We start from the raw sequence: 17,494 nt of genomic DNA, 5'->3' as shown, positions 1-17,494 counted from the left end.
TCGATTGATGCAAGCAATGCAACTTGAGAAGCTGGAAAAAAATTTTATGAGATTGAATTTATCTCATAAAACGAGTTTTTTTTTATGAAGGTTTCACAACAATAATATTCTTGTCGGGAAATTTTTGAGAAATTAAGGAGTTGCAACAACAATCATATATCCGATGTGTAACGATGATAATGAGCATATATGTGGCACATCTTTTTTAATTGCAAGTTTGTAATCGAGCGCTGGAACAAAATTGGTCTACTTTTTTATATGCAGTTGGTGGGATCAGCTTCGAGCTGGTTGCTAGACAAAATCAGTAAGAAAAGTTCAACGATAATTGAAAAGATTATTGTGGTCTTGTGGAGTATCTGGTTTGCATGAAATGAGAAAACATTGGAAAATAAATGTATTACACCAACAATCACAGTGGACATAAGTGTCTCACAAGTATATGAATGGAAGGAAGTTATGAATCGGAAGTATTAAGCTATGGAACTAGACCATTAATGCAAGATCATCTTATCTGGCAACCTCTTCAAAAAGACTACCTCAAACTGAATAGGAATGCTTCAATTTCTAAAAGCGGATTGTCATTTTCTCTTGGAATGGTGCTTCGAAATAATCATAGATAATATGTTAAAGGAAAAAATATGCGCAACTCAAAAATGATTACAGTTATGAAGACTGATGTACGAGGGGTCCAAGAGGCTATTAGCTGGTGGAAGATCTAAACCTGCAGTAAATGTGATTATGAGCTAGTTGTAAAGGCTGCCCACACTAATTTGAAGTATACTATGGAGCCGTTTGGATGAGTTTAAAATAAGTGTTTCTTGCTTAAAATAAATAAGTGGAGTATAAGTTAGAAGCGAGATAAGACTTATAAGTGATTAAAGTGTTTAGGAAATAAGTAGAAGACCTGAACCAAAAGCTAACATTCCTAACTTTTTATAAGTGCTTTTTGATATTTTACACAGACGGTACAAATAAGTGCTTCTAACTTATAAACCGATAAGCCCGGTTTAAAAGCGGCCGTCAAACACCCACTATATCATAATTGGTTGCAACCATAGAGTTTTGTAAACTGATGGGCTGTTTGTATTGAAGAAGCACAAGCTGCTTCTGACTTATGCTTTTCTTGACCCGTTTGTGTAAAGAAGTAGAAGCACTTTTAAGAAGCTGAGAATGCTAACTTCTTTCTCAGAGCTTCCGCTTCTTTTCCAAACACTTCATAACTTATTTACTTCTCACTTCTGATCCACTTTTTTACTTTAAGCACGGAATCACTTTTTTTAAATTTGCCCAAACGGCCCTGAAATTAGGACACAGACATGATCTTTCTCTTTGTGTTGTAAAAAAATGAACAAGTGTTATTCAGCTTTTGATTAAAGTAATATGTTTGAATCTTTTCCAGCTGTGTTGTTGGAAACGTTATATTCTGAGTATCCTTTTTAGTAAAATTATCCTTTATTATTTAAGCATGGACATGTTAATTAATTTCAACCATCATATTTAGGGAAAAAAAGTATTTGAACCGTTGTATGGGTTACCAAAATCGAGAATCGGACATAATCAGTTGATATACCGATTTAGGATTAATCGGAATAAAAATCGGATGTATTTTAATATTAAAATATTATTGAATATTTAGTTATTATTGTATTAGTTATTTATTAATAACTATATCTTTACTATATCATAAATTCAATTATTGTTCATATTTAAAATGATATAATATTTTATTTTTTGTAAATTATTATATATATTTCGATTAGGAAAAACTTACAAAGACTAATCGGATTTCAAAAATCAAATCGGTCGGGATTAATCGGGGATTGATCGATTAAACCAGGTATTTTAGAACACTGTGCCATATTATTAATTTTACGATTTAATTTGAACTTTTTCTTTTCTCAAATTTTTCCAAAATCACTTTTTTCCCGATGCACAACTGCTTACAGAGTGACACAATCTGTAAGCAACCCCTAATTTCTATTCTGCAAATACTCAAACATCCACTACACAATCACTTCCTCTGCTCATGGCTACTCAACGTCTAATCTCTCAAACACCCAAATTAACATCTTCAATTTCGACGCTAATACAATCTTCAACAACCCATTTGCTCAAATCCGAACCCACCAAATCGAATGAATCAACAACCACCCCATTATCACAGTCTTTCTTAGTTGAGAACATTCTGTTGTGTCTGAAACAAGGTACTCTCAATTCTAACACTAACTATTTATTTCAGTTAAACCCAACATTGTATATTGATGTTCTTGATCGTTGTAATAATAATTTGCAAATGAGTCAGCATTTTGTTGATTTAATTGGTAGATATCATCCTAAGTTTAGGCATTCTTCAAGTTCTTTATGTGCTGCTGTGTATGTGTTGTTTAGGAGTCGTAGAGTGTCGGAAGCGCAGGCTTTGATTCTTAGGATGGTGAGGAAGAGTGGCGTTTCGAGAGGGGAGATTGTGGATTGTGTTGTTTTGGGGTATAGGAATTTTGGGTTTGGGTGTTTGGGGGTTTTTGATTTGTTGGTTAAGAGTTATGTGCAAGCTAGGAAGTTACGGGAGGGAGTTGAGGCGTTCGGCTTGATTAGAGATAGGGGGTTTTGTGTTTCGATAAATGTTTGTAATAGTTTGATTGGGGGGCTTGTGAAGGTTGGGTGGTGTGATTTGGCTTGGGAGGTTTATAGGGGTTTTGTTGAGAGTGGGATTCAAGTTAATGTGTTTACGTTGAATATTATGGTTAATGCGTTGTGTAAGGATAGGAAACTTGGTGATGTGAAGTCGTTTTTGATGGAAATGGAGAAGAGAGGGGTTTATGCTGATTTGGTTACGTATAATACTTTGATTAATGGGTATTGTCGTCAAGGTATGGTAGAAGAAGCACTGGAATTGTCGAAAACCATGATCGATCAGGGTTTGAAACCCTGTGTTATGACTTATAATGCTATTTTAAATGGTCTATGTAGGATAGGAAGTTTTGATAGAGCAAAGGATATGTTGGTTGAGATGGTTAATGTTGGAGTTAGTCCAGATACAGCTACTTATAATACTTTGCTTTCTGAATGCTGTAGAAAAGATGATCTGCGTACAGCTCAGATGATTTTCGCTAAAATGTTGCTGGAAGATCTTATTCCTGATTTATTTAGTTATAGTTCGATGATTGCATTGTATTCAAGGAATGGACATCTTGATCGAGCATTAGCATGTTTTGAGGACGTGAAAAGGTGTGGATTGGTACCAGATCGTGTAATTTACACTATAATTATTGACGCATATTGTAGGAATGGAATTATGACAGAGGCTTTAAAGCTAAGGGATGAAATGGTGGAAAAGGGTTGTGCCATGGATTTAGTTACCTACAATACTCTTTTGAATGGTTTATGCCGGAAAAAGATGCTAGGTGAAGCTGAAGAACTTTTCAATGAGATGACGGAAAGGGGTATATTTCCAGATTATAAAATATTTACCACTTTGATAGATGGATTTTGCAAGAACAGAAATATGAGTAAAGCCGTGAACTTGTTTGAATCAATGCTTCAACGAAATCTCAAGCCAGATGTGGTGACTTACAATGCATTGATTGATGGATTTTGCAAGGAAGGTGACATGGAAAGGGCTAGCGGCTTATGGAACGATATGCTCACAAAGAAGTTATATCCTAATTACATGACTTACAGTATTCTGATTAATGGATTTTGTAGTAAGGGTGATGTACCAAAAGCATTAAAATTTTGGGATGAGATGGTTGAAAAGGGCATTGAACCAACCATTGTGACTTGTAACACTGTAGTAAAAGGTTACTGCAGGACCGGGGATTCAGCAAAAGCGGATGAATTTTTAAGTAACATGATTCTGAAAGGTATTTCCCCTGACCAGATTACGTATAACACACTCGTACATGGATATGTAAGGGAAGAAAATATGGATAAAGCTTTTGACTTTGTTAGTAGAATGGAAAATCAAGGGCTATTGCCTGACATATATACATACAATGTGATTTTGGATTGTTTTGCTCGTGAAGGTCGAATGCAAGAGGCTAATCTGATATATAGTAAGATGATTGACAGGGGCGTAAATCCTGACAGATCCACCTTTAGATCTCTAATTAATGGATATGTCACACAAGACAATTTAAAAGAGGCATTTCGGTTCCATGATGAAATGCTTCGGAGGGGTTTTGTTCCTGATGATAAATTTTAGGTATGCAACTGTTTCAGTATATAATATCGATATCATACTGAATTATGCCAAGTGATGGAGATATTGTTCCGGGCTGCAGCTGTAGAAACCAAACATGTACAATACATGTAAATGTCGATTGAGGTTTAAATTTGTCGTAGCAAGGTTCGTGTTTCGAAATTGGTTTTGATCTCCAGAGCCTTAAGTTTATGTGCTTTCTTATATTAGACCACAAACACTTAACTACTTGACATATACATTGTAAAGCTAGACAGAATATCCATCTATTTCTTCATTTATGTGAATTATATTAATAATAATTGAAAAAATAATACTGATTTTATTATTATTATACTCATTTGTGACTGATGAGTGATATTTATCGGAGAAAGTTTGGTGGGACTTCATGTTTCATGATTTTCCCTTGGTGGGAAGGATAAGAAAAAACAAGCTGCTTGAATGGCAATTTAGAATCGAACACGGAAGCTCGGTTTTTTTCTTCTACCTGCATTTTTATTTTTGCTCAGAGTATAAGGTAAATTATCTCCCGTTTATATGACCGATCAACTTGAAGATATGATACATCTATATGGAGTGTATTTGCAGAACAAAAAAAAGTAAGGGTCCTTTGGTCGGGGAGGGGGTATGGGGTTGGAATGAGGAATCGGGTTAAGCTGGTATGGGTTTGAGGTATCATATCTGATATCAGGTGTTTGGTTGAGTGGTGGAATGAATATAGTTGAATTATAATATTTATGAGTTATTAATTGTAATTAATTTAAAATATTATTAAATTAATATTTATATATATTTTTGAGTCATTAATTTCATTTTGTATTAATAATCTACATGAAATGATAAAAATAGTAATGAAAATAAAAGGAAAAGAGTTTGATTCCTGAAACTCATGTTTCATACCCACCTCCCTCTTTGGGTATGAAAATCTCATACCTTGTGGGTTTGAGGAACGGGTTTGAGGGAAGAAAATTTTCAACCAAACACCAGGTATGGGTTTGGAATGAACAAAACCCATACCTGATATCAGGAAAGCGCGAACCAAACAACCCCTAATAGTCCTCGGTTCAAACAAAATGAAAAAAACGTGGAGAGTTTGTGGTCAACTATCATGATCTACTAGCGAAGATGAGGTCTCAATTGACTTCAAAGAATTCTGGTAGTATATTTGATTCTGGAGTGGAGTATTGTACTGACTTCTCTAACTTCTTTTATGGTTCAGTTAGAATCTGAAAAATTGAAGTTACATGACTTTTGGATCAGAAGATTTTTCATATCAATCAATGTATTAAACTAGACTATAGGTTACTTAATATATATACAGGACAAGGCATATTTGTGGGTCACAAATGTATTATTATAACTAAATGTAATTTTTAATCTTAATTATTAAAAAGGATATTGTCTGGGGTACATTCGAGAAATTGGCTTCTCCGATGATACGATCACATTTTTGACTTCTATTTTTGATAACTATGTATTTATGATTTTTCACATATAATACCCTCATGATACAGTTTGATGGTGAAGTTTATAGAGTCAGTTGTTCAAAAAAAATTAAATTACCCAAATTTAGACTACGAAATTAAATTGCCCAAATTTAATCTTAAATTTAAGGACTATAACAAATGCAGTAAACCTACAACTAAATTACCTAAATTGAAGAAAATAGGCGCGAAAAAGATGATAAATCTACAATTACATGATATAAACAATTGAATATAAAACGAGCGCTACAGGACAATACACAATATTGAAAAGGATCACTACAATAAACTATTCAATACCCTAATATATCATGCATACATACAAAATACAATATATATATTATGAATGAAATTAACATTAGCTAGGTTTCAATTAGAGATACCCTATAATCAGGTACTTCAGATCCATGAGGCGCACTGCAGGGACTTTGATTGTGGGAACTTTAGCATCGTCTTCAAGAGTCGCGAGCCAATACAAGTCAGGAACTTTAGTCCTAGTCTTTAGATTATCATTGCTAACAACTCGTAATCGAACTCTGATCGTAGCACTAGGGCTTATCGATCGGCGAAATCGAAGAGATTTGTGGGGCGAGCAAAGGGGTTTGATGAAGAGGCGGTTGTTATTTTATCTTACTTTGCTGAAATTTAACTTAATTTTAATCGGCGTGCGAAGTTTACATTCAGTTTTAATCGACGTGCGAAGTTACTCTTTTACCTCTGCCTCTGTTAATGTTAACGGTCAATTAAACGGAATGCGGTCAAAAGGGTGCAAATCGAAACGCTTTTCAAAGTTTATGGTGCATATTGTTTGTTTGAGAACAAATCAAAAAACCCTTAAACTTAAGAGGTACAAAGTGTAAATCACTCTTTATAATATTATATATAAATATAACGTCAATATATATTTGTAAAAATATGTCTTAAAACATAATATTTTCATGTATATATTTACTAATTTATATATCTATTTTTAAACAGTGTCCTGTTAACACCGCACAAAAATTATAAAAAAAGAAAAACACATGATACATGATACCAAAAATATATGAGTCGTATTGGATTTGAGAATACCATCAATATACTTATATAAAGGAGAAGCGAGGGGCGTGTAGGTGGCGTCTCTCACATCGCTCCGTTCTATTTTTCTAATTTTCTAGAATTTTTGGATGAAAAAATATCAAAAATTAGAATTATCTTTTTTGGTTTCGGGTATATTAGAATCAAGTTTCAGAATCTGATTTTGTTTCAAATTATTTATGGAATATAGTAGCTTGAAATTTTTAATCTGATTTTGTTTCAGATTATTTAATTATGGAAAAGAGTAGCATACAAGTATTTGTGCACCTATAAATATCCCTATAAATTGTAGGATTTTGGATCATCTAACACAACCTCCTCTCTCTCAGTATCACAACGCTGCCTCTCTCTGGTTAGAAAGAAAAAATGAAAGACATGAAGAGCACATTTAGCAAACAAATGGACAAAGTGTAAGGGCCCTGAGCCCAACCCAATCGACCTCGATCATTTGCCAGGGAGAACAAAAAAGGTACAGTACCGGGAAAAATTGTATAATTATCCCAATATCTAGACTAGCCCCAAAATTCACGGATTCCCATATAATATAATATAATATAATATAATATAATATAATATAATATTGCTTCAAAAAAATCATATATATCAATATCAAATAAAATACTAAAATTTATTACTTATATATATTATATATACACACACATAAGTTATAATTATAAATAAGCACTCTCCGGCCTCCAATTGACCGGATGCACTGCAATGAGAAAAGAGAGTTGAAACAATCCTTAAAACACTGCCTGCCTCCTGAAATCTATTTTCTTATTGAACATCTTAACCCGGAATTCTTACAAGAATTTTGACTATGTTAGTTACAAGCTAAAACCATCTGGGTACATATAAATATGAACTATAGTTTGTAACTACAAGTCAAAATGTGTGTTCCGTTGTATAAGATTTCAACTTAATCATCTTTTTTGCTCACTTTAGGGTCATCATCTTTATCTTGAGAATCATCATTATCTTGAGAATCAGAATGTTTGGACTCGTCAAACGCCAGTAACTGCACCACACAAGGAAGAAGTTCGGAACGATTTCAGATTTGACCGCAACAATGACATGTAACAAGTATAACTATCAGTATTATAGCTCTAGTATAAGATCAGGCAATACTCCCTGTCATAATAAAACAGAACTGGAAACCACTGACCTAAATTTGAACATACATTAATCAAACCTGCCCCGCTAGAAGTGACAATTTATACAAAAACTACTCCTAGTAACTATGAGATAAAAATGAGAAAAATATACCTGTTTAACTTCCCCGTTCCAAATGCAATGAAAAGCCAAAAATCCGACAACACAAGGTACAATATATAGAAGAGCGGGCTGCAATGGGAAAAGACAGGTGATAACAAGTTAAGAGTAGGGCACAAGTAAACCCAATGCAGGACTAGAAAATGTCCGATTCATGAATATCTTGTAGCTCTTTTACGGAAAGAAAGATACTGTATAGCTTCACTTGAGGAAGTGGCAATGACATGTAGTATAACTCAGAAAAATAAAATCCAAAGATTTAAGTAGTAACAGTGTTACCCACCTGAGCTGCTTGAAACCAGTTCATGACAATGATAGTAAGGACCAAGCCTACTGCATATCCAAGAAAAGCACTTTTGAAATACTGGCTCTCTTTCGCTCTAGCCACATCAAATCGCAATGCCAGTGCCACAAAGATGCCTATGGATGAAAGAATTAGACATTCAGCAAATTATTATGGATATAAAACTACCATAATAATATCTTTCCAACTGCATAGACATAAAAAACCACTTATTTACTATTCAAGTTTGACACGGTTCCACAAAACTCGTTAGCTGAATTGAGCACAACAGTGCCAGAAATATTCAAATAACCAAACATAATTCGTTATTCTTAATATACAGAATATAATTTAGACAGACTGTAACTAATATCTGAGCAAAAGTATTCTATTCACAGTTCAATCAAATTGGAAGTATATTTTCTACAAAATCACAATTATAATAAATCATAAATAACACTCAAAGTTCTCTAATTAGAGAACAAAATATGCAATTCTTTAAATTTCCCATATCGCTATATTCTCTTGGATTCAATGCCCCGAAGGTATCACTCGCACCCAGCCAATCCTGGTTGTAACCATACAAGCGAAGGGAAAGAGGCAACTATACAAAGTGATTACAAGGAGCAAAATGGAAGGAAATAATAAGAATCTAGGTTCATACACTTACACCAATACTAACATAATATCAGTAGCATCACAGTGACAAAGCCGGTAAACATTTAAATTAGAAGAATTTTTTATTTCTGTATATAATACCTGGAATCACAATGTCTCCAAGCCCAAGCATAGAAAAAGGACGTGCGGCATCTGCTGTTGGAAACAAAAGCTAGAAAAATTTCTCAAATTTAGTACTGAGGAATGATATATTAGGTATAGGTACATAGACACACACACACACCGAAAAAGACTATTAGTCTAAAGAAACTCATTTAGCTGAGTGAGCATACTAACCTTTATAGGAGCATCAAAAGATTTGGCGACACTGACCATCACCGGGGTGAAAAAAACCCAAAAGATATCATAGAAAAAAAGCCCACCCTGGATTTTTACAAAAAGAAAGTATTTAGAAAAAATAAAAAGATATAGCCCATGCTTTCCTCTACTAGAATAATTTGATTATACATGCTAACAGTACTTGCCAGAATCAACGGATACATATAATATACGCATATATATAAAAAATTGTGACGCAGCAAAGCAACATGAAATAATAAGGGGTATAAGGACAATTTTATACAATTGAAAAATATATCAGTGTTTATTAACAAGAATGTAGTACATAAAAAAAAAATTAAAATTTACATACCAAAAGAATAGCACCAGTCTTGAAAGAGCCCAGTGAGAGCATCTCAATTCCCTGCAGTGTACACACAAACAAAAATTTTCTTAAGACTTAACTCAAGCATTTTTGTGGAAGGGTATGAACAATATCATTCTAAATAAATTTAAGAAAATTTAAAGTACAAAGAACAATTCCCAAAATTGTTTCCGCTGCCAGTACAATTTATACATACGAAACGACCAACACATAAAAACATAATCAGTAAATTAAAGATATTAACCAAAAAGTAAATTCAGTTTACAAGCATGTATTTTGGAATATGATTCATACTTCTCAGCCCAATCATGATATCCAGTTGATACATATTTTTTTCCAATAAACACTTAACATGACAACATTCATTGTCATCCTCCTTTCACATGTCAAAATTTTATAAGATTATGTGATGCAATAATACTGGTCAAATCAACTTGGATGTGCATTAACTGTATCATGCCTCATGCACTACAAAGGTGAATGCTACCAAACCTGAATGCAGAACGCGAGGCCCAGGAAATTGTTAGCCAACCAGTGCTTCTTTGAAACGTACCATGCACAGAAAAACGTTCCAGGGATCGCTGCAATCACTTGAGACCTTGTGAACTCAACCTCCAAAGCTGCTTCAGAAAAAAATCAATTCAGAAGTATTTAATATGGGACCATATATGCTTCAAGATCACAGGTAATTAGAACTTAGACATTCTACCAAGCTAACATGACCAAAATTGTAAGAGTAACCATCAGCATTCGGGGAAAAAGAATAAATATAGTTTTATCCTTAGTATTTTGGTTACAGTCATTACATGTATGGATGTAGTGAAGAGTTGAAGTCACTACATGCAATGAGAATGCATACAAAATGAAGCACTACCAGATATTAGAAAATAAGTGATCTTATTAAATGTTTATTTGTAAATGGTAACTGGTCTTGTTAACCTTTTTATACAAAAGGCAGATATAAATATACATATACATGCTCTCAATAAATAAAATAGATAAATGCAAGATTCGATGGCAGCTGTTCTGACTCATCAATTCCGGCCGGCGCACCTTTTTCTGTCACTCATACACAACACTTAACTGGTGTAACATTCTTCACGTAAAATGCATACACTTTTACCAAGTGAAAGACCACATATGATGAACTTAGGATGCAAAAAGAAAGACATGGGAAGGAATAAACAAGAAAAAATTAAATAAAGACTCTAATTTGCAAATTGTGTTTCTTGAGTTTTTAAAGTTGTTGCTATGAGTTTTTAAAGTTGTTGCTATAATTTTTTTAAATCCAATAGACTTTTTATCAATACATTATGTTGTGCCCCCGAGGCCACAGGATCCTCGCATCACAAATTTTCAGAAATTCTTATTAGACTCTTGGATATGTTGGGTCCAACACTCCGTGCCGAAGTCCAAGCAACATAGATAAGTAATGGGTCAAATAGACAAAATTTGCGCTTTTAAGAAATGCATTCCATGGAACAAAATACTGACATGAGAAATAAGGAAACCTCCACTTTATAACATCTTCATTCCAATGCTTAGGCAAAAACCTTGCAATTGAAGGTAATAGTGTTGCCCTATTATGAAAGGAGTAACCACGTGTTAGTAAGAAACAAGCAGAACACCTTGTGGTTCAGATATATAATGCATTAGCAAGATCCAAGAAATGAGTACATACGAAAGAGCGACTATTCCAAGTATAAAAAAGTAGCCAGTCAAAACAGCATTGACCAGGTCTTTTGAGAAGAATTTGAAAAGCAAGAATAAAGACAACAACATTGCACTCCCAACCAATGGGAACCGCATGGCATGTTCTTTAGACATGGTCTCCTGCAAAATGAAATACATCAAATCATTAATACTTTAGTTGGGATAAGCGACATAATGAGTGCAAGAGGCAATCCTAACAATGAGACCATAAGCAAGTCCTAAAAGTCCAAGCCTTGTTATACTTACTGTAGGTGGTGTTGGTTTGACAGAACGGTAGCATCCCACGTAAACCGTGAGAGATGCAGTCAAAATAACATTTAAATTTGGGTCCACCTTCATAATTAGTGGCGCAAGAGTTAAACCTGCATCCGATTAAATATAAATTAGTCTATAGTGACTATAAACGACAAAAGGTCATGGTCAAACTAATTCAGATATTTATGGCGAATTAGAAATGTGCCGTTATTATAAATTTAACTGAGAAAACTATGCAACACAATTGCATATTCTAAATAGAAAAAGAATGCTGAAAAAATCACAGCTGACGATATCAAAAATGGACAATCTCTAAACGAAAAACCCGCAATTTACAAATATTCAAATCCAAAAGTTACAAACAAAACAATGGTGAATGGACTAATCAAGAACAGTAACAAACCAGACCTAAAAGAGCAAGATTCGCAGCTCGTTCATGATTCTTCATTTCGCTATCTCCAATCACCAACCGCAGCAAACCGTTTCCTTTCCAATCACACCACACTTCCTCCACAGCAACACTATCTCAATTTCACAATTAAGCAAAATCATCAACACAAAATGCAAAATAAACAATCACATAACTGATAAAAATACAATCTTTACGAAAATTCACATAAATCTCACCACAATACATTCTTAACAAACCCTAATTTCTTCAATTAAGACTACAATCACTTCTTTTTTACCTCAGTTAACTGTAACTACTTTCAAGTGCTTTAATTCCTTAACATATACGTAAACATACATCTAAATGAGTAAATTACCTGAAAATCTCTCCGGTTGATGAAGGAGAGAGGAGAGATCGTCGACGAGAGAGATTACAAAATCGCCGATAGCGATAAGGGGGTTTTAAACAAGAGAGAGTTAGATGAGAGTCAAGACACGTCCCACGAGGTCTAACTTCCAATCACAACTTGACAGGTCATCAAAACATTACGCCGTTATTATTATTTTCCTTAAAAACGTATATATCTCCATTTAATATTTCACTTATCTATAATAATTTTTTCACTATTATGACAGCATTAGATTTTTAAATTTGTTAAACGCAGATTTTAACTTAGCCGAGAAAATTAGATAAAAAACCCCAAATTGAATACATAATGTCTCAAATGTTAATATCCTTAAAAAAGGTTATCACAACTTTAAGTTGAGTTTACATTTTTACCTAAAACGCAATACGAAGTCACGTTTTGGCATTTTCATTTTTCAAATAACCATAAACGTAACACGAAATTATATTTCAATGACTATAAACGTAACACGAATTTACGTTTTAGGTATTTATTTATAAAATAAATACTTAAAATTAATTATTTTAACATTTTTAGGATTCATATTTGGGTTTTAAAAATGATTTTTTTATACTTGAAGAAAAATTGACTGACGATTAAGATTTTATATATAATAGAAAAACGTTACTTCGTGTAGCGTTTTTGTATTATTAAAGACGAAAGTAGCGTTTCGATGTTTTACGGAAACACTAACGCTACACAAAATTAGAGCATCTCCAACCATCTAAAACCCTTGGCTAAAAGGTGAGTTGGCATACTTAAAATAAAAAAATTTAGCCAACAGTTCCAAAAACTCAACTCCAACCATGCTCAGCTGTTGTCTATAAATTTAGCCAACCTCCTATGGATTGCTAAATTTGTCGAACCTCTACAGGTCTGTAAGAAAATATGTAGGAAGATTGTACATAATTTATTACCATATTGAACTGATATATTCTATTTTAACAATTTAAAATATTAATAACATACTATTTTTAAATTATAGCCAACCAATATAGCCAGTACCATTGAAGCAAAATGTCTTACAGTGTCAGCAAATTTTACATAATGTCTTACAGGTCCGATTTAGCCGATGATTATAGCCAACGCCGTTGGAGATGCTCTTACGTTTTGTGTATTTCTTCATATATATAAAAAGAAAAGAATAAATTAAATTGGCTAACGGTTACCGTTTAGGATTGAGGGCATAAACCGTAATTAATTCGAGGATTTAGAGCCATGAGTCCCTAAAGCCTCGGAACCAGTGTAATAAAAATTAATATTGGAACGTAAATTAATAATCGTTAACATTTTAGGGTACACATTTGGGTTTTAGAATGATTTATTTATACTTTAAATTAAATTGACTCACGATTAGGGTTTAGGATTGAAGGTTTAGGCCCTAAACCTTCGAGCCCAGCCCCTTTCAAGGCTTTAGAGCCAGGAGACCCTGAAGCCTCGGAACCAATTTAAAAAAGTAATCTAAAAACTTTCATTAATAGTTTTTAATATTTTAGGGTTCATATATGGGCTTTAAGATGATCTATTCATACTTAAAATTAAATTGATTTTAAAAAATTAAAAAAAATAATAATATACAAAACGCAACTTAAAGTTGCGTTTAGGCTATAAGACACAACTTAAAGTTGCCTTTAGAATATATAACACACAACTTAAAGTTGCGTTTTGAGTTTAACGGCAACCGAAGTTGCGTTTTGTTAACGCAAACCACACTTGTGTTTGGGAGATAGTCGGGAAATTTTCCGACAATCGTGAATATGAAGGTCATATCCGTGCATAAAGTGATTATCAGGGCCGACACCCAATTTTTTTTTTAAAGGTGTTTTCAAAATATAATAATTTATCAACTGTGAATAATTTTATAGTATGGATGTTGAATTCATACAAAAACAAGTTAATTTGTTTACACTGTATCTACAAGAAATTATTAGTTTATGAGAATAAAATTATAATAAATATATATTATTGAATATATAAAAATTATTTCACTAATTTAAACATGATAAGATATTGTATGTGTCTATTTTTTAACATTTCTTATTGAGAAAGACTCTTTTGCTACAAGTCTCTTATATTGAGCTAGCTATTTATTTTATCTCGCTTGTTTTTTAATTTTATAATCCTGAACATAGATAATGCGTTCGTCATTCTTCTTAAGTTTTTGCTACTTTCTTTGAATGCATTTCTCCCCTTCTCCTATTCTTTCATTTTACGGGGGCGGAAAATACCATTTAATCAAATAATAGTAAAGTTGCAATTGTCATCTATTGACAAGTGAGAATAGACTATCATTGATTTTTTCGCCTACCTATTTTATTATGACCGAGTTGGAGACATTAAAAGAATGCCATCATTTCTATTTGGATATGATTATAGCTTTAATTTTTTAAAGCTTAGGAGTAATGATTAGCATTGAGGTCAATTACTGCATATGCGGCATTACGCAACACAAAAATACATTGTTAATACATATTCAAAGCGCCTCTGTGACAAAAAAAAAGTTAGGTATCCTAAAAAATGTTTATATTTTTTTCAAAGTTCTAAGTTGGCAATGTTTGATCCACTCAAATTAATAATAATGAGACCCTTTTTTATGTACATAAATCAACATATTGAAATTATTCATTTGTTTGCCACATCATTTGGATAAAAATAAATGCGACAAAATTTAAGGTGTAGCATTACTAAAAAAAATAATACCGAATGATAATCCCAAGAGAACAAAATCCTTAATATACAAGTATTAAATATGCAAGTCATCAATGCCTTCAAAACAAAGAGATATTATGTTCACATATTCTGTCATACTTTCTTTATCATCATGGCGAACTTAGAAATCTGTTTAGCATTTCTTCTTTTTTTCCAAAATTTAGAGCGGGTTTCATTAATACTCTGAAAGAGACTCAATTGGGACAAACCCCCAACTGATCATTCAACCAAGTTGAAAAACAAATAAACGAACTAAATAATTGGCCGCTTTATTTCCGGATTGCTTAACTAACTGAATACAAATATTCTGAAAATTAAAAATAAAAATAATGGTAAGATAATGGTTTCTTGAGCAATCCAACATGCATCTGTCTTGAAAACAGTAGCTTCACAATTGACCATCACAATAATTTCATTGATAGTGCAATATTTCAGAGGACTCAGTTGGAAAAACTGAGTTTGGAGGCCTCATGTTATGAACAAATATTTTTTGTGAGAAGTGAGCACATGCAATTTTTAATACCATTCCAAACACATCCCAGCTGTCTACCTACCGGACACCAGCTATTGACCAATCGAAAGTGTTGTTGATGCGAGATCTCCAGATCTCCCAATACACCGTAAATTTCATCTTCAACACAAACACATTGCATAAAGCGAGACACATCGCACAAAGTGAGATAATCAAACACACAAATAATAACTCAGACAGAAGACAATAAGAAATCCAAATGAGTTTTCGAATTTTGTGGAACAAAACTCGATTTTATTGAAGAAGAAACATACAAAATTAGTTATTGATAGAAAATTAAAAAAAAGTGAAAAGGTATTGTGTGGGTGGAGAATGGGTGACCAGGGAATTGAGATGGGCAAAAGGAGATAGGGATGGAGATGGGCAGAAGAGGTGGACAAGGAGATGAGGGCAGTTAGGGTTAGGGGAAGATGGAGTCGCTGACTCTCACGAGAGAGGTGAATGAGTGTGATCGTCTCGGTATAATGAAGGATTTCATGACCACATCTAATCGGTGAAATAACATTGATATGAAATGAGATTTTTTTAGAACGATCCTCATATATTTAGACCTTTTGTTTGATTTTATCACTTGAGTGACATGCTTGAAATTCGCGACTAATGGATTTTCATCTATCAGACTTTATATGAATTTCTCGAGAATTGTCTTCAAACATATATTCTGTATTTCATTGTTAGCATTCATTAATAAGAAAAGCTAACTATTGCCCGTCTGCTTTCCTTTTGGTCCTAGACTGTGAAGGCAATCCACTTTCTTTAATCAGAAAATAACACAATTGGTCAATCATGCGCTACTTCTCTATTTTTTACTTGACAAGAAAATATGAATTATAAGGATCTTCTTATCACACCAAGTTTAACAAAATATCTTAACAAGCTCATAAAAATATATTTCTCTGGACAATTTTGTTATAAATCATTTATGAGTCTTTTTGTTTCATAATATTAATAAGACTTAATTATCAAAAAAACTATATAACTATTGTGTTTTTTTCAATATAACTATAATAGTATATTTGTTGCAGGATAATGCAAGTAACTTCAAAAAACTTTATATTTAAAAATCAAATCTCACTAGTTCATAATCATGGTTAAGTTAAAATTAAGATGGTGCCCTGTATCACATATATTATCAAGTTATTAATTAAATTATTTGGTACATGGGCTTTATTAATACATTACTATCTCACTAAGGATCATAATCCTAATTCACAATTTACACAGACACAGAGCGTACTAAAACTTATGTTCGAAGGCGACAATGTTAGTGTGATTTTTTGAAACCACCGTCTATCAGGTACTGTATATCGATTATTTTTCATGCGATTTATATTAATTTATATCGAATTGATAATTTCATTTAAGAAAAAATAGATTTTTTCGCCACCAAACTTATTGCGTATTTAGAAACTTAGCACTAAACTATGAATTTTTTGTTACTGATGTTAGGTTCGGATTTATTTTGTCACTGCTGTTAGATTCGGATTTGATTATTAACACTATATTATTCTTTTTAGCATTATTAATAGAATATTGTGGTAGTTTGCAATATTTTGGTGATCTGATAACGAGAGTTTGACACGCATTTTAACACTTCTAAAAAAATTTAATTTCATAAATTATTTTATTATTTTTCTAAATAAAAATTTATCATTTGAATTTTTATACACAAAAGAAAATGTAAATATAGCTGACTTTTTATGTATGTATAATAAATTATGTAAAATTTTAAAATTAAATTAAAAAAATTGATGTCTTGTGCTGCATGTGATATTCATGTCAGCTATAAATTAACCATGGTTAGAGATTCATTAAATTGGGTTATGTCAAATTGATTTTGTATTACTTAGTTG

General features: G+C 32.7%; 2 protein-coding genes across 3 annotated transcripts; one reads left to right on the top strand and one right to left on the bottom strand.

Annotated features, from left to right (window-relative positions):
• Positions 1-1,916: 1,916 nt before the first annotated feature.
• Positions 1,917-4,344, top strand: LOC108226896 (pentatricopeptide repeat-containing protein At5g01110). Its single transcript, XM_017401893.2, has one exon. It carries the CDS (start codon positions 2,027-2,029, stop codon positions 4,199-4,201), a length of 2,175 nt encoding a protein of 724 aa, XP_017257382.1. The 5' UTR covers positions 1,917-2,026; the 3' UTR covers positions 4,202-4,344.
• Positions 4,345-7,515: 3,171 nt separating this feature from the next.
• Positions 7,516-12,504, bottom strand: LOC108227402 (signal peptide peptidase). Of its 2 annotated transcripts, none has more exons than XM_017402527.2 (12): positions 12,371-12,504; positions 12,012-12,124; positions 11,595-11,710; positions 11,317-11,468; positions 11,130-11,215; positions 10,128-10,255; positions 9,624-9,674; positions 9,269-9,355; positions 9,074-9,143; positions 8,315-8,451; positions 8,026-8,103; positions 7,516-7,777 (listed from the first exon to the last, which is right to left on the bottom strand). In XM_017402527.2, exons 2-12 carry the CDS (start codon positions 12,049-12,051, stop codon positions 7,679-7,681), a joined length of 1,044 nt encoding a protein of 347 aa, XP_017258016.1. In that variant the 5' UTR covers positions 12,052-12,124; positions 12,371-12,504; the 3' UTR covers positions 7,516-7,678. The 2 variants fall into 2 exon arrangements, with proteins under 2 accessions (XP_017258016.1, XP_017258023.1); XM_017402534.2 differs by having other exon boundaries at positions 12,012-12,128; positions 12,371-12,502.
• Positions 12,505-17,494: the final 4,990 nt, after the last annotated feature.

The sequence above is a fragment of the Daucus carota genome, chromosome 1, assembly GCF_001625215.2.
Source record: "Daucus carota subsp. sativus chromosome 1, DH1 v3.0, whole genome shotgun sequence".
In the NCBI taxonomy this organism is placed as follows: Eukaryota; Viridiplantae; Streptophyta; class Magnoliopsida; order Apiales; family Apiaceae; genus Daucus; species Daucus carota.
This window is presented reverse-complemented; position numbering and strand designations above follow the sequence as displayed.

Coding starts and splice junctions, on each gene's coding strand:
- LOC108227402 (XM_017402527.2), bottom strand. CDS start 12,051: ATGAAGAATCATGAACGAGCTGCGAATCTTGCTCTTTTAG. Junction 11,469..11,594: donor TCAAACCAACACCACCTACA/GTAAGTATAACA, acceptor TTCATTTTGCAG/GAGACCATGTCTAAAGAACA. Junction 9,675..10,127: donor GCCTCGCGTTCTGCATTCAG/GTTTGGTAGCAT, acceptor TGTACACTGCAG/GGAATTGAGATGCTCTCACT.
- LOC108226896 (XM_017401893.2), top strand. CDS start 2,027: ATGGCTACTCAACGTCTAATCTCTCAAACACCCAAATTAACATCTTCA.